Below are 24,328 nucleotides of genomic sequence, written 5' to 3' on the forward strand. Positions count from 1 at the left end.
GCTGTGGTATCCTGGGGTCATGTGATCATCTTTTGCAACCTTCTGACAAATGAAGTCAATGGGGGAAGCCAGTTCACTTAACAACCAGGTTACTAACTTATCAACTACAGTGATTCACTTAACAACTGTGGCAAGAAATGTCATAAAATGGGGCAAAACTCACTTAACAAATGTCTCACTTAACAGAATTTTTTGGCTCAATTGTGGTCATAAGTCAAGGACTACCTGTAGTAACTTTCCAGGGTTCGGGGAAAAAGCAGTCCTGGAACTATACTTTTTCCATGTTTTAACATTCTCTACAACTACTGAACCAGGCCCCTTTCTCAATTTGCAGCTGTGGTTTGAATCAGAAGTATATATCACTCTAGGTTCCAGGGCAGAATCCATTCCCAGAAAGTTCCAAAGTTGTTATCATATTGTTACTTTGCAACATAACAAAAGAACATTATTAAACCCACAACTGGAAAATAATTTCATTAACTATTTTTAAGCCACCAATTATTAGGATTCATTTTCCTGGGGATATGATGTATGGGTCCTAACATGGCACTGAAAGAAAAAGTAGTTCCACATTCTTGGTTTAAATATGTTGGAATAATTTTAAGTTTCACCATCACTTGCTTCTGTCCTCACATCATCTCAATTTCTGTGTAATAATAAAAGGATCCTAAGACATTTTCTTTGTATGTTATTTTTGAACAATTCAGGCTTTCTCCTTTACATGCAATGGCTCCTTCATGTCTTTAAATCTTCTGAAAGTCATGGAATGAACCAGAGGCCTCCAAACCTGGCAACTTTAAGACTTGTGGACTTCAACTCCCAGAATTCCCCAGCCAGCATAGCTAAGACTTAAAATTGCGGAGTTTGGAGACTCCTGGAATAAACCCATAAAAGAAATAAGAGAACTAAAATATCATCATCCCAAGATAAGGGCAACCCTTAGAGAGAACAAAAATCTATCAATTTACTCATCAAATTTTAAAATGACTATTTCCACCCAAGAAAATAAGAAGTCAATGCCCAATATACTTTAGTTGCCAAGAATGAAAACAAGCTGAAGATTTGGAAACAAAATGAAGAGAAGAAAGGTTGCTTAGAGAAAGCTTAGGAGCACTTGTCAGAAGCACATTTTTATGAGCAATTTGGGAATGGGCTTCCATTCGCTCACCTCTAGCAGCAACAGGGTCTCCTGTTCTGTCCACTCGCGAGTAGCGCTGGCAGCAGCTTTGCTCTGTAGGAAGATACTTGTGAGTTAAAACTGACCTGTCCCTGGACAGATGTGTGAGAACATCCACTGCCTTTCCTCTTTTACCTTAGAAGGAACATTCTTCTTGGTGTACATGTCAGTGCGGAGTCCAAAGTTTTGCATATCCGGTGGCTTCTCCTTGCTCTTGTCTGGGAAGTTTAACATCTGCTGGGAAGCTGTGGTTTGCTTTGAAGAGAGATGAACAAGCTTCATGTGATGTAAAGAAAGCCCGACTCTCAAGACCTCTGAAGTGCTATTTGAAAGATCACTACCACCTATAAGGAGAACAAGCAGGCATCCACCTCTAGCTCTCATTTGGTGGGGCCAAGCTACAGCACAGTATAATAGTCAATCTTAGGCCCACCCAGGCACATTGGGATTTCTAGCATTTCATCCATGACAGCATTTCTCTTATTTGGGTCTTCAGTGACCCATTACAAGTCTTCCTGGGTTTGCAACAATGAACATACAGCAGGGCAGCCTATCAGGGAATTACAGGCAACAAACTATAAAGGGAGAGAGAGATGGGACAATTCCATTCCTGCTCATTCTTACAAATTCAAGCAGCAGATTGACCTGGCTTGGTTTCTGGCTGCACAGAGTTCCACAGTTTTCCAGAGGAAAAGTATCCAGGTGTCATTCCTCTCTGGACTCACACAAACACCAGCCTCCACTGGGAATTCTCTTACCAGCTCCGGTTTCCCTTTCACTGTCTCTGTGACAAGATCTTCAATCTCTTTGCCCTTTCGTCCAGTCTTGGTATCGCTATCACTCTGACGACCCTGAAGCGTAAGCAAAATTCTGTCCTGTTGCCCTCTCCCATTTATATTAATATTTTAATCGGGGAAAGCAAAGTTATTAAGATGTCCAGCATGCACAAACACGTGATTTCCTCTAGGATGGAAAATTCCTTCGGATACTTCCTTAGAAATTTTTAGAAATTTATTTTTCTGAAGGATTTTTTCCCCTTTGGTTTTTCTCATTTAATATATAGCTTCTGGTATATTTTTATCAGATGTTTTAAATGTTGATATATGCTCTGCGAAGGTCTATACATTTCTTTTAACATGCTTTGCGGGCCATTTGTTCTTAATTATAGCTAAGGAAATTCTAAAAATACAGATAAATTTTAAAAAATGACATGTATTTAAATTTCTTCTCCAGGTGGCTGGATACTACCTGGGGTGTTTTGGGCTGCAGTGGCACCAATCCTGAAGGAGTGTCAGCCAGGACATGGAAATGAGAAGTAGGTGGTGGTCCCATCGGCGTTGGTCGACTCTCAGCATCTACTTGGTAATTGATGAGTCCCCATTGTTCTAAGAAGGCATGGACTCTGCAACCAAGGAAAACAAAAAAAGGAAACTTTAGCTCTAATCAAATCTGTGACAAAAGAACTATGGATTAAGATTAAACTCTGTTCATCAGCCATCTAACAACATTTTTTTAAAAAAATAAAGTTTTATTACAAATCTTACAAAGAACAAAAAATTAAAACAAATTAACATGAATAAAAGCGGCAGAAAAAAGAGAAGCAAGTGCAGAACGATAGAAAAAAAGGGGGAAAAAAAGAAATTTTCCATTTCCTTTATAGGAAATATAAGTACAATTACAAAATTATCTCTTATTCTAGGATTACAAAAAAGCTCACTCTTTTCTGCTGTTGTTTTTTTCATATCAAAACCACAAATCGTAAGGGGTTTCCAGGCATCCATAAATATATTGTTTTCTCTCTAAGCAAAGAAATTAATTTAGCCGTCTCTGCAAGTTCATCTTCTCCAACCATTCCTCCAAATCCCCACAATGCCTTGTGGGCATGACTGAACTTTTCTACTTTCAAGCATATAATAGCTTGCTGCAATAATCATATATAAAAACAAAGTTCCATGATTTTTTTTTTGTTTTTGCTCATCCCTTAGTCCTAGGTCTCCGGTTTCAATTGAATTTTGATTTTTTTAAATCTTCTGAATTATTTTAGGTCAGATTCAAGAATGAGGATTGTGGTAAGATGAAGAAGATGCACCATGCAAGATTTCTTTCTCGGTAGATCAGGAAATCATATTTAGCCCATCTTACGGCAAAGTGATCCTTAACACATAAAATCAAAAATCCAGCTGCATGTGCCAGATCGTGATATAAAAGTGGGCTGCTGCAAACAATTACTGGGCTTCTGTATGCTCAGATAACATACCTCATGATGGCACAGACATCACCAGCCAGGTTCCGACGACATGCAGTAGAAGTCAGGTATTCCTGAGGATTGAGCCGGTATGTGTCAATCATGAAATTGCGGTAAGCCAAGTAGCTAGAGTATTAAACAAACAAAAAAGATAACAGAACTCAAAGTCACTTTATTTTGTAAAAGTCTTCCCACATGATTAGTTCCATTAGTCCTCTTGCTAAACGCCTCTAAAAACCAGTGCAGAACCTTTCCTATCTGAATGAACTCCTACAACATTGAAGGTATAAAATGTCCTCAGTGTTGTGGCCCATCAGCAGCCAGCAGATGTGGCAGCAGAGTCGGACAGTGAGGAGTTTGGGGAGGAGCATGGGCCAGTCCTAGAGGCTGGGGAAGGCTCGGACGAGGGCTCTGCATCGAAGGCAGAGATGGGGCCAAGGCCGTCTGGCAGTTCTCAGATGCCTTCGGAGCTAGACTGCAGTGAAGCAGAGGAACTGCTGGAGCCTGTTCCCAGTGTGCACATGCGCAGAGCTACCAGAAGAAAAGAACAACTCAGAAATCAGGATCAACTTGGGAGTAAAGTCACAGGTGGACGGTGAATGGTCCCTCCCATAGGAAATAAAAGAGGAGCGAAAGGGGAGTGGGCTTTTGCAGGAAACCATTCACTGGTTCGTTAGTTCGTTTCAGGAGTGTGAAGATCTGTCCGTGAATCTCAGAGACTCTGTGCCAAATCTTTCCTTGCACAGCACCTCATTTGGAAAATATTTACATGGCAGCTTTCCAAGCTAGATAAGGTTTGTGGTCATAAATTCACCTTTGAAAGACAGTTTACCTTTGCTGAATGAGGGGAATTCACATTTGTTTAATAAAAGGGGTTTTGTCGGGACCAAGACTCTGCTTCGTGCTTTTTGGGGAAGCCTGGGTCAGAACACTCAGGCTCTCACCCTGGCAGAAGAAAGATGCTGCAACATTTGCTATCCTGGTAGAGATACCAGAGCGCATCAGAGCATTCTTACATTTCTGGTGTCTTTGACTTGTTCTTGCCGTTGAAAAACTCAGGAAGGGCTCTCCTCTCAATGGCATGGACACTGTGGAAGAAACACACAAAAAATATTAAGAACAGGTGGGGAGGCTGGGGGAACTCAGGGACAAAAAGCTCACATTCCAGCACCTGTTGTAGTCAAACCAGGCTGCATAACTGGGAATGATAATGTGATGGGTCTGCTCGGTCACATTGTCTTCGTGCAGGTCAGGGTTCTTGGTCTGCTCTCCTTTGTTCCCAGCATTATTCTCCTCTTCATCCTGAAACCAGAATTCTCTTCAGTAGGCGATGGGCATGCTTGTGACGTTCTTACGATGGTGGCTCCTACTCTTCAGTTTTTAATCGGAGGAGCTGGGATCTTGGAACAACTCATCCATACAGAAATCCAAACCCAAAACTCTCCGTGTCTAAATCTTAATTCCAATACATTACAAATACAGGTCGAAAAATGATGGGAGGCTGGCGTACCGGGGCGGGGGGGGGGGGGGGAGAACTAAGCAATGAGATAGAAATCTCGTTGTGAGAAGAAATCTTATGAGCGCACAAAGACACAAAGGTTATTATGGGGTAGTGTTACAGATCTCCAAGGAAATGATTGTCAGTATGATGAGGCATGGGTATATAACTGGATTGAGATCACTTCTATCGTGATCAAACTAAGAAAAGCAGAGAGGAGAGGAGTGTATGGAGCTAGAAGGGGAGGGAAAGAGTAGAAGATCTAGTTGAATCATCTTTTACTGATTACAGAAAGTCCTTATTTAATGATCATTTGTTCAGCGACCCTTCAAAATGACAGCAGCACTGAATAAATGATATTCGTTCTCAAAATTATAGCGGTTGCAATGGTCCTACAGTCAGGTGATCAAAATCCAGGCACTTGGCAGCCCACCCACACTTACAAGCACAGGAGTGCTTCAACTCTCTCACCCTATTGCTCTCCACCTCTGCCAGGTGCCCCAATGCAAAGTCCCAGCCATCACAGCCATGCTTAGTGGACCTTCATTGTCGCTGTCTCTGCTGCTGGCCATGCCAGGCTTTCTTCCTGATGCCACTTTGCACCGTTCTCCAAATAGCGTGCACCGTTGTCAGGATGCATTGGAAAGCCCTCTGAAACGTTTCTGAGGCCTTTTGAAGCCTAATGAGAAAGCCGCACCCACTCTCCTCCAGATCGCATGTGCTGTCTTTGCGATGGCTTTGGAAGGCCTCAGAAGTATTCTGAAATATCACGAGAACAGCATGCACTGTTTAGAGAACAGTGGGTGTTGCTTGGAGAATGGCATGGATAGCCTGGGGAAGCAGGCCTGGTGCAGCCAGCAGTGAGTGCTCTCAGCAGGGAGAGGAAAGATGTCAGCTAGGCACAGCAGGGTGGCTGGAGCTTTGCACTATGGTGCTAAGGTGACTGTCCAGGGAATAGAGTTGAGGTGATGCTCCTTGGCTGTGGCAGCACTAGGGTTAGCAATAGCAGTTAGACTTATATACCGCTTCATAGGGCTTTCAGCCCTCTCTAAGCGGTTTACAGAGTCAGCATATTGCCCCCAACAACAATCCGGGTCCTCATTTTACCCATCTCGGAAGGATGGAAGGCTGAGTCAACCCTGAGCCGGTGAGATTTGAACAGCCGAACTGCAGTCAGCTGAAGTAGCCTGCAGTGCTGCATTTAACCACTGCGCCACCTCGGCTCTTAGGATTGAAGTAGAGGCTTGGGGATGGTGCCTGCTGAAGGTCCCAGGGCTCCATTTCAACCACCGCTGTGGCTGCTGCTATTAAGGAGTGCTGCTGTGCAGGATGGCCAAAAGGGCAAAGATAAAGGGAGAGACAAGTGGGGGGAGGGGTGTTGAAAAGGAGACAGAAGAGGCAGCCCCTTACCTTTCTGAGGCTCAAGGCTGGGAGGGACCAAGCCAGGAATGGCTTGGATTGGGGTGGGTCCTTTCCTAATGACCAATGAAATTGGATTTCCATCACTAAGAAATGCAATCGTGTGGCATTGTGCTTTCTGACCACTTCACTGAGATGGAAATTCCTGTCCCAATTAGCGTTGCAACTCAAGGACTACCTGTAAATGGTCATTTTTGTTCCCTTAGCACCAGTTTATCCTTCCCAACCTGCCCCTGCATGAAGATAGGGCTGTTCTTTAAGGTATAACAAGAGCCATAGAGAGAATGCAGCATCTGATTCACCTTGCCTGCTGCCTCCATGTTCTCATCCTCTGGTTCATCTAGAAAACAAGAGCAAGCACCCCAAATCAGAAATAGAAACCTCTGCATCAGTGATAAGGCTGAGTGCCCAAACTGCGTGTGCGTGCGTGCCCAAAGTGAAAGGTGTGTGTGCATGCGTGGCACTGAAAGAAAAAGTAGTTCCACATTCTTGGTTTAAATATGTTGGAATAATTTTAAGTTTCACCATCACTTGCTTCTGTCCTCACATCATCTCAATTTCTGTGTAATAATAAAAGGATCCTAAGACATTTTCTGGCAGCACGGCAAGAGGTAAGATGTTTTTCTTTTATGAGCTTCTGTTTCGGCGTTTGCAGGGAAACAGAAGCTCACAAAACAAACGCCACGGAGGTCTGACCTGGGGCGAGGGCATGCATGCCAGCAGAGAGGGCTCTGCACGCCACCTCTGGCACGCATGCCATATGTTCGCTATCATGACTCTACATTATCCATTTGTTCTTCCACAGCTATCTGGAGAATTGCCAAGAATGAAGCCGTAGTTAGCAAAGGTAAAAGAATAAAAACATCTGAACGGGCATACAGCAGCATTCCCCAGTGACACTTATGAACAAATGATTGAAGAAGTCTGCCCAGTAACAAATGAGAGCTATGTTCCTTAAATTCTATTTCTACATCCTTCTTGTAGACCTTTTCAAGTTTATTGTGCCACTTGGGAGGATGATATTGAGAAAAACACGTCTCAAGGTCTTTTAGGCTTAAACAACAGGTGATTTTCTAGATTCTTGCCAAAAAGCCTATGGCTTCCTTATATACGCTGATGGTTTCCTGAAATTATACAGATTTATCATTTCAACTTTTTTTTTATTTGCAGCCCAGCCTGCTGGCATGATTCCAGACATACTCCCCCTTAACGTGTTTGAAAGAAGTAGAGTGACTGCCCCCCTTAAGAATTTGTTTTGCCTGGTTTAAAAATGCAGAAGATAGTCTATCCCAAATAAATGTTCCAACATCTGTTATTCTCCCACATAACAGTAAATTTTAGATGAATCTACATCCCAGCAAGGAACACACACAAAACGTAGTACAGCACTTCAACACTTCCCGTTCATTCATTCTAACACTCAAGAAATACTTAATGATTAATACTGGATTCATGTGCAGCCCATGCAATTATTCTTACCAACATTTTGGGAAGTTGTTTGACCTTGCCTTCTTCCTATGCTAGTACCATACTTAAGGCAGGCATAGCCTGCCGCCTATAACACTATGCCAAAATGGCTCTCATTTCCTATATTTAGTTGATCTGATTTTGATTTTGCCTTCCTTTTAACTGCCTTGCTTTATTCTTACGTTTCGTCCTTTGTTATTTTTAAGTGCTCCAAGTTGCTTTGAACTATAAACTGCAAGTAGAAAGGATGGGCAGAAATGTATTTAGAAAGGTTATAGACAAAAGGGCCTGTGCTAAATACCCAGCTTTTCCACATTATCAACCAAGAGTTGCAAATTCCCATTGAAACCAATCCCAGAAATCCAGTATCATATCAAGTAACATCTGTGTTTCTGCTCTGACAGTTTAAAGGTAGCTGGACTGATTTTTTCATCTTTTAGGTAGTTAGTATCAGAGGATATAAGACGACACCTGTTCACAACTGATCGTTTGGAGGGGGAGAAGGAATCTAATCTTCCTATTGCATAAATATTAGTCTATCAAAGACTAAGAGCATGCTCTTGCTCTTGCAGTACAAAGAAGGCTACAAAATAAATAAAGTATCCCTTACCCAAATCAGTCATGGTACCACCTTTGACAGGAGCAGATTCAGAATCTTTCTTCGTGTTGACTATGGAAGACGAGAGGAAGGAAGGAATATTTTATTCAGAGAATCTCCCCAGGAATCGAACTGCAGGGTCAAGGAGTTATACTTCCTTCTTATGCTTGGCCTTAAGGCAAAGTGTAACATCAGTATGGTGATTTAAAATTTGAAAGTGTTTGACATGTCCAAGGGGTGTTTTGGTTGTCTTAAATCTCTACATGGTTTAATGCCTCTATTTTTCTGTTGTTAACATAATAATATGGTTATTAAGGGAAATTAGCTTCTCTGCTGAGTTTGCTTGTCAGAAGGTCTCAAAAGGCGATCCTGTGACCCCAGGACACTGCAACCATGATAAATATGAATAATTCTTTTGCCAAGAATCAAAAATCTTATCATATGACCATGGAGATGCTGCAATGGTCGTAAGTGTGAAAGAATAGAGGAATAGGTCTTTTTTCCCCAGTGTCATTGTTAACTTCAAATGGCCACTAAATGCACTGTTGTAAATTAACTGTACAGTATGTGCACTACAGGCTGTCCATCTTTCACTGTCCACTGTAAAGACCAGAGGTGTACTGATTAAAAGAAAAATAATATTCTTGATGCAACAATGGTAGTTTTTAAGAGAGCTATAATTGATAGAAGCCACCGCCCCCCAAAACAACTCTAATATATGAAGTATGACAAAGAGCCATGGTTATGGAATTCATAAACAGCTTTAAATTCTGACCTGTTTTGGGCAGTGTGACCTCTTCAACATTAGGTACAGGAGAGGGTTCATCCATGTCTTTTGTGAGATCTTCTTGTTCTTCCTCGCGGTGACCACGTTTGGATTTGGTGTAGGGTGTGGAAGGCCTACAGGTGGGAAGCCATAGCATAGCAATAGCACTTAGACTTACCTACCGCTTCACAGTGCTTTACAGCCCCCTCTAAGCAGTTTACAGAGTCAGTCTATTGCCCCCAACAATCTGGGTCCTCGTTTCGCCCAACTCGGAAGGATGGAAGGCTGAGTCAACCTCAAGCACATGGCAGAGATACAATAACATTATTCAATCCTGGATACTACATCAAACTATAGTGAAATCATCATCATTTCTGATCAATAGAATAGATTCTGTTGTAGCTTTTCAAGTAAGGAAAGCTGAATTGAAAATATCCTATGAATGATTTCGTGAAGTGAATCCACTGAGTAGAATGGGCAATATTGTTGAAAACTGCTCCTGAAGGTCAAGGGAAGGACTTCAAATAAAGAAGATACGCTATTCTTGGTTAATCCAAGCTAGCCTGTTGTAAGAAACTATGTTTGCCCTCAGGAATAGGACAGGTGGACAAGCTAATTTTTTCTTAAGAAATGAGGCACTTTAAGAAATATGGTAGGAACTTGAGGGAGTTGCTTCATATCCAGGTATTCAAGAAAAAAACATATCCCTCTCCTTACCCTTTCTTCGCATTTTTCTTCTTTGCTTCTGGAGTAGGGGAAGGGGAAGGGGAACGTTTCCGCTTTTTATAATTTCCCCCCTTCTTATCCCTTCGGTCTGAATCAGGACTGTTAACCTGGAAAGAGAGAAGTCAACACAATTTGCCAGCAGCCTTGAATTGCCTCCTTACACCACATTGATAATGCTCATCACTGAACATTTTTTTAAATATCCAAAGGAAAATTAATGCGATTTTTTAAGAGCTAGGGCCTAACTGTGATAAATGCTGCACATATTAATTTAGAAAATACAAGTACTCTGCTGGGTTTGACCAATCTAATTCCTCACTTATTGTAAAAATCCCAACAGCCAGTTGGAACAGACTGACTGTTCTTGACAATCTACTAGAATTGGTCTGTGTTCCAGCTGAAAGTCTCAATATACATACTTATAGCATGGTAATCCCTGCCCCTTGCCCATTCCAGAGATGGGAGAACTAATATTTTGGTCGAGCTTGACCCTTCCTTTTTTAAAACATTCAGCCCAAATAACCTTTAGAATAAGGACTAAAAGCTTTAGTAAAAAAAATATCACACCTCATCAGTGAGCGTCTTGGCAGAGATTTTCTTCCTCCTGGAGACAGGGCTCTTCTCATCACTGACCTCATAGTCTTCTTCATTCATCCATTCATTAAAAGAATCTGTGTCTAGGATCCACTTTGCATGAACCTGGTGGTGAGGAGAAGAGAAGAGCATCCCCAGATGACTTGAACTGAAAAAAAACTAAGAAGTTACTTCCCACTTCTGGATTAAAAAGTAGGAAGTTGTTATTTTAGAAGCATCCTAAAGTTCTGCGGTGACAGTGCTGCAATGGCCCAACCCCAAAGTCTGTCCTATCACATTACCTTACGGGGTTTCTCTGGTGTGGGAGCATCCTCCACAGGGGCTTCAATTTCACTGGCTGGAATCCAAGTGTCATAGCTGTAAAAGAAAGCACATAATGAATAAAGATTCGATTCCAGAACCTCACCCACACCACAATCACATCAGTTAAGTCTCATATTTATTTACATATACTGCTTCACGATAACAGTAAGGGAAAAATTAAGACTCCGCCACAATCAGTCTTTCATTATTGAGTTTACATTTACAAGTAGTGGCTAAAAACTACCCATATGAATTCCTCTCCATAAACTAAGGTAGTTATAGAGGACGGAGGCAAACCTGTCAGGATAGTAGCCCCAGTGAAGAAGAACTTGTTTGTCTCTCTTCATGATTGGACGAACCCATTCTTCTAAAAAAAAAAAAAAAATAGGAGTGATTATTACCAAAGTATAATTGACACTTGATTTCACATGTATCAAATGTATCATTAAGTTGCTCTGAAGTTCTCATAAGAGTAACAGGCCAAATTCTTCAAAAGGAGAATGAAGAACTATGCCTCTATGAACCAGATTGTGCATAGAAGTTATCTTCAGATTCCATGTGTTTGTTTGTATGTGTGTATCTAATATTCTAATGCTGTGATGGTGAACCTATGGCACATGTGCCAGAGGTGGCACATTTGAGCGCTCTCTGTGGGCACGCGTGCCATCGCCCCAGCTCAGTCAGCTGGTTGTTGGGTTTCCAAGGCACGCATGCGCGCTGGCTAGCTGGTCATCAGGTTTCTGGTGCTCTGGTGCGCGTGCCTTCTGGTTTGGGCACTCTTTGCCTAAAAGGTTCGCCATCACTGTTCTAATGCATATTAAAGTAAGTAAAAAAATAAAATAATAGCAAGGAATTACTATTTGGTGAAATAATGGTCTTTGAATTAACTGGAAATACGATTTTTCTACAGATGCCCACTTAATAGACACAGTGCAAGAGGTCAACTCTATTGATTGCCAGGTTTCTATGAGAACATCTTTAGGCAATATAAGACAACCAATTCCCATAAAAAATTAAGGAATTATTTTTAAGCATCAAGAACTGCATTTCACAATCTTCCCTCCATACAGTTGACTGATATTTATAATGATGCTGTTGTTCCCTATGCACACTCTATATAGTATGCTATTATTATTTGGTGGTTTAAATTTTCTGTACTAGCCCTTTACAAGATAAAATCACAGGGAAATTCCACATACCATCATAGCATTTACAGAAAACAGATATGGACAAGAGAGGACATGAACAATAAGGGAACCAAAGAAAAAATGTAAATAAAAGCTAGAAGTAAATTCAAGATATAAGCCAGCAAGAAAAAAATACAGTGTCCTTAAATCAGACATGGCTAACAATTATTAGGAGACAAAGCTAAACAACAACAATAAAAACAAAATACTCTGAGAAATGTACATTGTGAGATATGGAAAGAAAAAAATTGTAACGTATCTTAGACATTAAAGATATAATAAGACTGAAAAATGAGTTTTAAAAGAATGGAAGTTTTTCACTTTCCTTTTCTACAATTTAGGCTCCCTATTTTATGGACAGGTGTTATGAACATCACTGCTGTTTTAAAAGGGGATTTATTTCATTGCAATTATTCTATTTACCCACAAAGCCAGTAGAAACAAAATCCTTGAAAACGTTTTTTAAAAGTACAGTAAACCCTCAATTTAACAGATTATTTATGGCAAGGGATATATACATTAAATCCACAACAGAGGTGGGTTCCTACCAGTTCGCAACAGTTCGGTAGAACCGGTTCATCAAATCTACCGAACCGGTTAGAAGAGGTTCCACCAGTGGACCCGGAAAGCAGGCCACACCTACAGAAGAGGTTCCAAATTTTTTTGAAACCCACCACACACACACACACACACACACACACACACAGGAATAAATAAATAAATAAAAAAGAAAGAAAAAGTGAGAGAGATTAAAGAAAAAAGAAAAAAGGGACAGAGACACAAAAGGAAGGAAAGAGAGAGAGAGAGAGAGAGAGAGAGAGAGAGAGAGAGAGAGAGAGAGAGAGAGAAAACACATGGCTGGCAAGCCACTCCCACAAAGGAGGCCACACCCACAGAGTAGGCTTGAAAAAAATTTGAAACCCACCACTGATCCACAAGTACATAATCTACCTCAATGTATGTCATTTGCATAATTACATGACTTGTATAAATGGCATGATTTGCTGTAAAACCTCAATTTAAATCTTGATCCATCAAATAGAGGTGAAGTCTTTATTATTCAAAGAAATTGCCTACTCAAAGTCTGTTAAATTGAGGATTTACTGTAGTATTACATTCTGTACTACTTTGTTTAAAGAGAAACAGAGTTGTATGTAAACAACCACTGTTCATAAACTATGCACAACCAATAACCACTGAGAAAGATATTTTAAACTCAAAACTCTGTAATTGCTCTGGCCAAATCAAAGTGAAATCTTACCTTCTTCCAAGCTACCAGGAACAGGGAAGGCAATATGGGAGGCATTGCTCTTATCTTCAGTTATGGTTCCCTAAAAGAAAGAAAAAAGTCATGGAAACATAAAAGATTTAAACCATATAGGGGACACCTGCTGCTGAAAATGATTTCTCAATGCCTTCAATGCTCCTTTTGATCGTGGTATGGAAGAATAGTTCATACAACCAAAATGTGACAACCCTGCTTTCCAGCATGTTAGCAAAGCCATTAAATAAAACAGGTAACAATCTTAGAAAAGATTGAAAATCTTTACCCTTTGTCATTTACCAGTATGACAGAATTCATCCCTTCAGGAACCCTTTTATGCATTCCCTAGCTCATGGAACACTGCCCAGCTCTGATTTAGCCTATGAGTCATGTATAGCATTAACACTATTGTATTGTTAACAGCTAATCAAGCACAATTCCATGGGGTGGAACAGTCCTTACTGTTAAATACCTTTCCCAATCTTGAATGTTCAGTGTTTGTGTCACTGACTCCTCTGAGGAACCATGCTGATGCAATAGAGTACACAGTGCATGCATGCTCCAGTACCTTTCTGAGGTTGTTCAGCTAATTAAACTGCAAAATTATATACAAACTTATGTATCAAAATGCCAGGTAAGAACTAACAGACTGCAAGTTTATAAAAGTATCTGACATATAGCAACACCTCATTTCTAAGGTGCCATCCTATTTGCTGCTAATTATATACTGTTTTGCAATACAATAATGTTGAATAATTGCAACTATAAGATGAATTGTTGCTTCAGTCGCAGAAGGAAAAAAGTAATTAAGGGCTCTCTTCAGAGATTCAGCAGCAAAACAGTTGTACCTCACTTTTTGAGTCAGCATTATTTCTTATTTTGAAGTACAATTGGAAACATCATGTTCTTCCATGTTTGTAAACAACAGGAAATGGCTGGTATTTGGGGACTTGAAACCCCATTGTATATGCAAGATGCTGAGTTGGGCAAAGGTTGCAATGTATAACAAGAGGAATGGAAGGGTCAGGGTTAGGGTCTGCCATCCCCTCATTAAGCTGTTCTGATATCTTGCCCACCTGATGTCGTTTGACAATGTCTTTCAACTTGGCTTGCAATTTGGGATCAATATCTGGATGCAGATAAATGTTAGGACGGGACAGACAATTGTTCTGAGAAAGGAAAAAGAGACAAAATTAGTGTTTTGTGCTAAGATAAAAAAAAGTTTACTGAGTAAAAAAAAAAAAAGAGGCCACTTTACCTGTACCAGAGATTTTTCAATAGTCATGAACATCTCCACATTTCGGTCCATCCGTGAGGGATTCTGGAAATCAAAACGTCGCCTTTTGGGGGAGAAAAACAGCTTTCAATAAAAAGCACAATTCATATTTTGTAAATAAACCTATTTTATAAGTAGGCAGGATAGAAGCATTTCGCAAAGTCTGATGTCTGAAGCCACAGAGCAAATTTGCTATTACAGACCTTGATTCATCCTGGATAACAGACTGACTTCTACATGAAGACTGTTCTTTCTATTTCCTCAAGCAAATGAAAGTGTGCATCAGGCAATTCCAGTATCATAAAATACCATAATTTTCAGAGTATGACACACTTTTTCTACCTCTAAAAGTAGGTGCATCTTATACACTGAATGTGGTGCCTCTTATACACTGAATGTGGCCGAAGCCCCACCCACCCGCCGGTCCCCATCCTTCAGCTGTTTTTGGCCTCCGCCCGTTGCGTTTTCTGCCTCCGCACACACTGGTTTAGACCTGTGGGATCGCCACAGCACATCACCACCAATTGCCACCTCCGAGCGTTGCATTTTTTGGCCTCCGCGTGTCGCATTTTTGGCTGGTTTCAGGTGGTGGGAATCGGTGGTGGTGCTGCCTGAAATCAGCCATAAATGGGGTGTGTGGAGGCCGAAAACGCTACATGCGGAGGTTGTGATCGGTGGCGATGTGCTGTGGCGATCCCAGCAGTCTTGAATGGGTCTAAAATGGAGTGTGCGGAGGCCAAAAACGTGATGCATGGAAGCCAAAAACGTGATGCACAGAGGCGGTGATGTGCTGTGGCGATCCCTGCACCCTGGAACAGCTGATTGGCGGTATTCCGGGAGGCCGATCCAATGGTCAATCAGCTGCTTGTGCTGACTCAGGCTGCGATAACGTGCTGAAACTGACCTGGCTGTTTGCTGTAAGGACACTAGTTAGATGAATACCATGGATGCTGTTAGGCAGAGGCAGGATTTTTTTTCTTGTTTTCCTCCCCAAAAACTAATGTGTGTCTTATACTCCAAAAAATACGGTACTCTCCTAAACAAAGCAGTCATAGAATCTCCCTACCCATTACAACCTATGGCACAAGAATAACCCTGTTCAAACAAGACACATTTGCCAGAGTAGAGATAGCACTGTACTGGAGAGTTCGAAGTTCAAGTCCAAAATTTCAATGGATGATTTTGAACAAATCACTTTTTCTCAGCCCAATCTATCTCTCACATTAGTTTTAATTTTTTAGTGTATTTATTTCACTAGGCTTAATCATTGAAAGGTTTCCTATTCTTGATATAAAAAATAAGATTCCTTCTATCCATGATATGGTGTTGCTCAAATATATACACCTGGCATCTATTACTGGCTGGATTTTAGGCTTTATAGGAGCTATGATGCTAAAGCTGGGGAAGAAGGAAAGTTGCTATAATTTTTGAGACTCTTGTGATGACAGGAAGCACTGTGTCACAAGCTAAGTTGCTGTTGCTTAAGTATTGACTGCTTAATTGTGGCTCTCAATTACCTCCTGAACCTCCTGTTGGGGTTGGGATTGAAGGAGTTCTCAAGGGTTTTGGTTTTAGAAGACTAAAACCTCCATGCCCTAAAGGTGATTTCAGTGCAACCCATGTATTCATAGCTTCCACAGGATTGTCACAGGGAATTGTCTCTCTAACGTACAGGGGGAAGCAAACACCTGATTTGGTCTTTACTTTGGAACAGGAAACTTATGGGCTCATTTCAGAAATAGTATCTGAAAATCTGGTGTACAACTTTTATTTGCTAGATGGGGAGCATGTACTACTCTTGGTCCTATTAGACCTCCTGTTCACCTTCAATGGCCCTGATACTTTGCTGGATCACCTGCAAGGGTGGAGAGTTGGGGACACTTTGTGCTGGTTCCAATCCCACTTCAGTGGGAGTTCAGTTCTAATCGGTGGTAATGATTGGGAGAATCAGAACTCCTACCCCTGGGGACTACAGCATGGAGTACCGCAAAACTTAGTGCTTCCATCCATGTTATTTAATATCTACATGAAACTACTGGTGGAGGTCATTTGGCAGCTCAGGGTGAGTGTCATCAATATGCAAATAATATAGTTATGCATACAGGTATATTTGGGCCAAGCCAAAGATGGCTCAGAAGAACTAAATCAGTGCCCAGAGGATCTAAATGGGGCAAAAGAAGCCCAGATTAATCCAGCCAATTTTGTCAACAGATATCTGAACAACTTAATAATACTGACTACTCTAGTCACTCTTGAGGGAGTCAAACTTCCCTTGCAGTGGTCAATTTATGACTTGGATATTCTCCTGCAGCCTGCTTTAACTTAGTGACTCCAGTTAATGCACCAATTGCAACCTCACTTGGACCAAGATGCTGTTGTAATACTCCCTGGTCATCACTCAATTGGACTACTATAACATGCTTTATGTGGGGCTGCTCCCAAAGGTGACCTTGAAGCTACCGATTGTACAAAATTAAGCAGCTAGACTCCTGACAGAATAACCTTGCCAGGACAGTGTAACTTTTATCCTGAAGTCACTGCACTGATTGACAATTGGTTTCCAATTCCACTTCAAAATGGTGGTCATTACTTTTATACCCCTTTCAGTGAAGCACTGACATACATCAGGCACCACTTTGTAAAAAAATGGATTTGCCTGTCTGATCTAGTCATTAAGACAGGGTCTTAAGAAATTCATAGGTTCCCTTCAAGAAATTCATGGGGTATAAACCACACATAGAATAAAGATGGCCTTGGAAGAGAGAAGGAAGATCCACTATTATGGTAAAACATTGCCATAACAAGGAGGGAAAATTATGAAGGCATCTCAGAAACCTACCCCAGGGCCCCAAATTTACATGAAGACAAAAGAAGGATGGGAAGCTCATTCAGATTTGCAAAATTCTGCTACATACTGTATATAATCAATCTTAAGAAAAATAGTTTTAAGCCTATATGGTGTCTATTTCTTGGTCTGTAGGGCTGTGGTACAGAACCTTTCTCTGTGGCAGTTTTTGCTTTGTGGAATACCCTTCTCCCACTGGTATGGATAGCCCCATCCTTGCTAACATTATGTAAACAGACCAAGGCAATATTACTTCAGTGTGTGTGTGTTCAACTTAAGTTTATTTGTTGAATTCTATGGGTGTCATTTATTGATGACTTTAAAAAAAATATTATTTTAATTTTGCACTCTGGGCTTTTACCGTTTCCCCAAAAATAAGACCTCCCCGGATAATAACCCTATCGGGCTTTTGAGCGCATGCGCTAAAATAAGCTCTCCCCCAAAATATTGCAACACAGCAGCAGCCATGGATGACCACACTCGCCGCCTCCTGCACCTCAAAAATAATAAGACCTCCCCCAAAATAAGGCCAGGCACTTATTTCAGGGATCAACAGAAAATAAGACCCTGTCTTATTTTGGGGGAAACACGGTTATTAACTTTGACATGCCCTACCAAGGGAAGGGAATGGGTTAGACATACTATAAAGTAAATAACAGAAGACATCTAAGAGTGGTCATTAGGTAGACAAAATACATGGTTTCAATTACAACCCAAAATGCCAATTACCTCAACTTGTAAAACAATAATGCGAGCGACACTCTTAACACAGGTACAATGAATCTCTTCTAAAATGTTAAAATTTCCCATGTATATCATTAATTTTTACTTGAAATTATACTGTCTTCTATAAAAGCACAGATTGCTATTATTTCATAACACATAATGAGATTAATAAATAGAAGGCTTACCATCCTTGGTCACTCTTGAATTTATAAGCTGCTGCAAGAATGTGACATAGGGCACCACCAGCTTTGAAATCTAAGAAACATTTAATCTATAACAGGCAGAGGAAGCAAAACAAGGAGTGAATTCAACGTCATCAGTTCCAAAAAGTTCCCTTTCTTTCTCCTTTCCCTTTCTCTCTTCAACATTTTCATTCTTTTTCCTCCCTTCTGTCCCTTTCTATTGCCTTTTACTCTTCAAACAAATGAAGCATTTATTTTCCAAAGCTTAATTAACACAACTGAAAGGAAAATGTTCAGGGACCACATTAACCAAGGAGTCTAGAATTAATTTTATTTTCTTAATTGCTGGGCTCTGATTCTTCTCTGATTCTGCCTAAAAAAATTAAGCAATTGTACTTTGCACAAACTTGCACTTTGCAAGTTGAATTTGCACAATGTTTTTCTTTCTTTCTTTTTGCTAATCACTATGTGCTAGGAAAAAAAGAAGAGAAGGTTCAGCTCAGATTCAAAAGTGACATCTGGTCTGTGCTGTAAATGTTGCTTCTTGAAAAGTTAGTTTCCTATAGTATTTTCACAACAATCTAAAAATTAAACTGCAAAGATGTAAAACAAACTCTAAGTGCAGCAAAAATATTTTTTTAGCATCAAAAATCTGTCAACCTTGATCAAAATATAAAACAGTTCTGTTCTGTTCTGTGTCTGAACACAGTAATATATAGTATATTTTTCTCTAAAAATAGTATCATAACTGCATTAACATGTATTACGCCTGCCTTAGGAGCTATGCACTATGCTATTCCACAAAGAACTAGAATTAAAATACACGGTTAGTGTCTGCAATCCCCTTGATGCTACGTAGAAAATCTCAGAGCTGTTCCATAAATTATACAGAATGTAACCCTCAAATTTTTCAAATTCTATTTCAAATTCTATTTTCAAACTCTGTTTTTTTAAAATTTTGTCTGGTGATGTTTCCTTATATAAAACACCTCTATAGCATCAGTTTAAAAGGTTTGGTATACCACCACCAACCCCCATACTTATTTCCTATTTACAGGAAGTTTTTTATATAAAGCCCTTACATTTTGAAGATTCTAATGGATCACTCAAGTCTTATATTATTAGTCTACCCAAGAGACCACTCCTCTGCTAAGTATTATCTTCCAAAATACTGAATATTATTTTCTTAAAAATTAAGACAACTTTGGCACTTACTGGCAATTTTGTGAGTGGTGCATTGCTGACATGCTTCCCAAATACCTCCTCTTGGAACTGCAACAGCTGTACCACTAGGTTGGATAATGATTTATTGGTAGGGGGTTCTGCTTGAATGTACTGTGGAGGGGAAACAAAAGAATTGAGACTTTAGGTAAATCCAACCCAACCCTTCCTAGTAGCTTCTCTTTTAAGTCACAACCAAGCAGTAGCAAAAAAAGCATCCACCACCTTCAATTTTGGCTTGAAATTACTTACAGTGAGTTATCTCTTCATCTAAAATAAGATTAGAACTTTTTTTCTTTATCTTAAAAGAGAAAGGAAATAGAGAAAAGGGAACTTGGGATAATATAGGAAAACATTAAAACTAGATCCCATTTCACCTGCTAGGATTAAAAATTGGGAAGAAACAGTACTCCTTGAGAGATCTAGTTCTACATACAAAGCACCAGAATTTTCCTTTTTAGAATTTGCAGTCATAGTACACTTAGTATACTTTCTAAGAAATCTTAGTGAGGCCATACAATGTTTAAAGTTCTCAATAGAACTCTGGATATTGGTTATCAACATAAGCATCTTTAACAAAAAAAAATGAAAAACCTCACTACCTTATTGATTACATTTTTTATTTAATTTAAACTGGCCATATTTTTACAATACGAATAGTATATACCACAGTTTACTAGAAACTAATTTTACATCAGATTATGTGGGATACAGCATTACTTTTTTTAAAAGGGCATTATTTTGGGCTCTGGTGAGGCTACTGCCATTGATGTAATGGCCACTGAAGCAATGGCATTGATGCTACTGACATTGATGTTCATGTTATTGAATGCTCATTTCATCTTTCAATAGATGAATGAGGATTTCTTTCATATATCAAGTTTTAGATATCTCTTCCTAACATGAAGAAACAGAACCCAGTGTCATATAAAAGTATATGCATATTCTTCTTTTGCAATCCTTCATATAGAGTCAATTACAAATTAATTGTATAATTATATCCTTCAAGGACTGGGGGACTCTGATGCAAAATCTTGGGAGTCACAGGAAAGGAAGTTTTTCTCTTCTAATTTGTTAGTGGGAACAGCTTCTCCATTAGAATACCAATGGATTAGGACTGATTAGCAGAGTGTGGAGACACTGCAAATGCTGGCAAATGTTTGCTACAAAGAGGTAAATTGCTGGGAGCAGAGGCCAAAGGGTGGGGGCTGGTGGGTGTACATTCGGTGTATAAGATGCACCCAAATTTTCATCCTCTTTTAGGGGGGAAAGGTGGGTCTTATACTCTGAAAAATACAGTATATTACTCCTGCTTAAAATTCTACTTCTTAGTGGCCTTGTCTATTATCCTACTGGTTTTTAAGGAAGTATGTCAGTTAGGGAAAATGGGATGCATTTTCTTTTCCTCTTCCAAGAAAAGGGACATAATTTTAATTTGGGAGATGGGAAAGAAAGCAGATACTGAATATAACTACAACCAAAAACTAATTCCGTATATATTTACGTAGAATTTCATCCACATTCAAATACGTTTATTCTGTTCAAGTATACACTGGACTATACATGTTAAAAAGAAGTGTATTTTAAGGAAACATCGGTTTTTAAAATAACATTGCTTATAGCAATTATATGGCACTGTTATATAACAGTGCACTATTGCATTATCCTTAAGCAAAATCAAGGATCTGCAACTTTCCTTCATAAGTAGAATATGGATATGCATGAAAGTCATTCAGCTGACGGGAATGTGTGTATATTGACAGGGAAAATGCCTAATTGGAATTTGCTTAGCAAAAATAATAGCTTCCAATTGTTGGACTTGCATGTTACTAATTTTTAGTAATATCAGTTTAGGATACAAATGGGAAAGGAAATGGGCAAGAGATATGATTTTCCAGGAAAATGGTGAACTGTCAGGACACACAGCTGTCACTCCAAAAAAGTGTTGCCTGGTGATTCAGCCACTCTCCTTTTCTTTGAAAGTAAAAGCCTGAGAACCAAGAATCTGTGCTACTTTTGCAAAAAGGCTGATCTCACCAAAACAGAAGAGACCTGAGGATATATAGAACAACTGGGAGTATATTCACCTGCCTCTTATCAAACTTAATAACATGATTCAGAGTCCCTCCCTCTATACTGTTTATAGACAGAGATATATGGATATGTGTGTACAAGTCTATAAAATGAATTCCACAGATTCTAATACTAGTGTTTTGGCTTTCAGCTCCTTTCACCTGACTAGAGATTGCAAAGAAAACACTAAAGGAGCAAATAACTGAACAGGCAAAAAAAAAAGCACAAAAGAAATTGTCTTCCTGACCAAGAATTCTCTTGCAAGAATGAGGCCCAGATGTAAAACTGCCACCTTTTGCGAACAAGGATCCATTTAAAGAAACAAAACAAAAGCGAAAGGCTGAATATCCAAAGGCGATTAAGGGAGGATTAAAAGAATTTCTCCTAGAAAAAATATAAGAACAAGCTCAGCCCCATCCATCCATTCCCAAAAGAGAAAGACGTTTCACCACCTGCACGCCTCTGCAGGCCAAAGGCCACGCTTATTGTAATTTGGGAAAGAAATCCCTGAAGTCAAATTATGGGCTGCTTCTAAGAAGCCGAAGTGTCAACGGGAAGGAAAGTTCCCATGGAAAGGAAGGGTTCGCATCCAGAGGACAATAGGGCAGCAGGTGGAACCAGCCGATGCTAAAAGGTCAGTCTCTAATGCCACCAGTCTGGCATTGCAATTTGCAAAACCACCAGACATCGTTGCAAAAAGAAAAAAAATAGGGAGGATCTGCTATTCTATCTCGTATTCTATTCTATATGATTTATTTTGGCAGAGGAAAGCGGGACGGAGCAGCAAAGGGGACTTTGGAAGCAGCAGCAGCAGCCGCGGTTTCAAAGGACCCTCCCGGTAATTGGGGTGGGGTCAACAGAAATCCCCATCATCATCTACTATGGGCAGGAGGGGATCTCGCCTCTCTTCGAGTCCGCGGTTCTCCTCCTCCTCCCCAATTTGGCAATGCCATCATCATCATCATCGCCACCCACCCCCGCCTCTTTCCTCCCCCTCCCCTCTGCCCCGAAGGTGCCCATCTTGCTGGGGCTGGGAAACACAGGAGGGGCGGTGGGTTATCTGCGGCCCGGGAGGAGGAGGATGGCGAGCGGCTTGGCTTCCGCGACGGGAGGGGAATGGAAGAGGAAGAGAAGCGCCCTTTCCCTCCCCCGGGAGCTTCCAGAAGGTGTCGCCTTAAACGGCGGACAGAAGCACCGGCAGGCCCAGGCCTGGCCCCGGCCGGTACCTTCTTGTAGTTCTTGCCCAGCCAGACCCGCGTGCTGTCGAACTGACTAACGGTGTCCGAGGCCTCGTAGTACTTGACGTTGGGGCCGCCGTCCTTCTTCCGCACCGCCATTTTCCCAGCGCCGCCGGCCTGGGCCGCGCCGCTCTCTTCCCCCTACCCGCCGCCACCACGGCCGACAGCGCTTCGCTGCGCCCTCTGCCGGCCGGCCGCGACAGCGCTCTGCCCTGCCGAACCCCCGGAAGCAGCGGCCCCTGCCGGCCAAAAAAAGGAGAAAGCCAGGCCGCTTGAGGGTTAGGCCGGCTTGGCTCGCCTCCTACTGGCAGAAGGTGGTCTTGACACGCAGCGGAAGGCGGGAAATGCCTTTGCTGAAAAAACAGCCTTCCTTTCCAGCCCGTCGCTAATTTAATAAAAGGAACGTGTTTCTTCTGTGTGCTTTTAATTCTAGGGCTCTGTGTGTGTGTAGATAGGAGGGCTAAATCACGACCATTTCCTTAAATTTAGACTTTAATCGGCGCCACCTACTTTTGTATCAGGCTGCATCAGCAGAAGGATAGAATCAAGATTACGTGAAGAGTTAATACCACTTTATAAGGCCTTGGTAAAGCCACACTTGGAATTCGGCATTCAGTTTTGGTCGCCACGATGTAGAAAAGATATGGAGACTCTAGAAAGAGTGCAGAGAAGAGCAACAAAGATGACTAGGGGACTGGAGTCTAAAAGATATGAAGAACGGTTGCAGAACTGGGTATGTCTAGTTTAATGAAAAGAAGGACTAGGGGGAGACATGACAGCAGTGTTCCAATATCTCAGGGGTTGCCACAAAGAAGAGGGAATCAAACTATTGTCCAAGGCACCTGAGGGTAGAACAAGAAGCAATGGATGGAAACTAACCAAGGAGAGAAGCAACTTAGAACTGAGGAGAAATTTCCTGACAGTGAGATCCATTAAACCAGTGGAACAATTTGCCTCCAGAAGTCATGAATGCCCCAACAGTGGAGGTCTTTAAGACGATATCCATTTGTCCGAATTGATACAGGGTTTCCTGCCTAGGCAGGGGGTTGGACTAGAAGACCTCCAAGGTCCCTTCCAACTGTGTTATTCTATTACCTTGTATCCTTGCTTTCTTCCGATACTCCCCTTTAGAGCGGAAGAAAGAACAGGCAACTGCTGTGCTTAGCTGAGGCGACCGCGTTTGGAAGGGATTACGGGCGAATTTCTGCTCCCACCTCAAGAAAGAAATGCAGTATTGATTTAGAAAACGATTGCGTGACAACTGACCAGAAGGAACATGATAATCCCAAGTAAGGTATTTTAAAAGAAGAAGAGCTGGAAATCGCTTGTGGAGTGATAATCCCAAGAAAACTTTGGCTGCGATTCCAAAATGTCTCCTTGGGTGCAATGCAATCAAGTTGTGTCAAAATGCTCATGGTCAAGTTGCTTTTGTGAGACTTGGCACCCAGATCCGTTTGTTTTCACGAGCTTTCCCTGCCTTTTCAGCAGGAGAGGATTATTAAGTGCTGGAACAAGACTAATAT

General features: G+C 41.0%; 1 protein-coding gene across 8 annotated transcripts in view; it reads right to left on the bottom strand.

Moving 5' to 3' along the window:
- SMARCC2 (SWI/SNF related, matrix associated, actin dependent regulator of chromatin subfamily c member 2) overlaps positions 1-22,992 on the bottom strand; it is a 34,910-nt gene extending 11,918 nt beyond the window's left edge. For 6 of the 8 annotated variants that reach the window (XM_032208863.1, XM_032208862.1, XM_032208859.1 and 3 more), the window contains exons 1-20: positions 22,794-22,992; positions 19,489-19,608; positions 18,277-18,362; positions 14,503-14,584; positions 14,321-14,413; positions 13,242-13,311; positions 11,091-11,160; positions 10,772-10,847; positions 10,464-10,595; positions 9,888-10,003; positions 9,180-9,304; positions 8,417-8,476; positions 6,642-6,679; positions 4,594-4,724; positions 4,439-4,510; positions 3,435-3,548; positions 2,426-2,579; positions 1,936-2,028; positions 1,313-1,432; positions 1,169-1,231 (exon numbers count right to left, since the gene is read on the bottom strand). In XM_032208863.1, the coding sequence (XP_032064754.1) occupies positions 1,169-1,231; positions 1,313-1,432; positions 1,936-2,028; positions 2,426-2,579; positions 3,435-3,548; positions 4,439-4,510; positions 4,594-4,724; positions 6,642-6,679; positions 8,417-8,476; positions 9,180-9,304; positions 9,888-10,003; positions 10,464-10,595; positions 10,772-10,847; positions 11,091-11,160; positions 13,242-13,311; positions 14,321-14,413; positions 14,503-14,584; positions 18,277-18,362; positions 19,489-19,608; positions 22,794-22,904 (1,926 nt within the window). In that variant the 5' untranslated portion in view covers positions 22,905-22,992. The remainder of the gene's footprint in view (positions 1-1,168; positions 1,232-1,312; positions 1,433-1,935; positions 2,029-2,425; positions 2,580-3,434; positions 3,549-4,438; positions 4,511-4,593; positions 4,725-6,641; positions 6,680-8,416; positions 8,477-9,179; positions 9,305-9,887; positions 10,004-10,463; positions 10,596-10,771; positions 10,848-11,090; positions 11,161-13,241; positions 13,312-14,320; positions 14,414-14,502; positions 14,585-18,276; positions 18,363-19,488; positions 19,609-22,793) is intronic. The other 2 variants (XM_032208864.1, XM_032208860.1) reach the window with 1 other exon arrangement.
- Positions 22,993-24,328: the final 1,336 nt, after the last annotated feature.

This window comes from Thamnophis elegans, chromosome 2 (genome assembly GCF_009769535.1).
Source record: "Thamnophis elegans isolate rThaEle1 chromosome 2, rThaEle1.pri, whole genome shotgun sequence".
Lineage (NCBI taxonomy): Eukaryota > Metazoa > Chordata > Lepidosauria > Squamata > Colubridae > Thamnophis > Thamnophis elegans.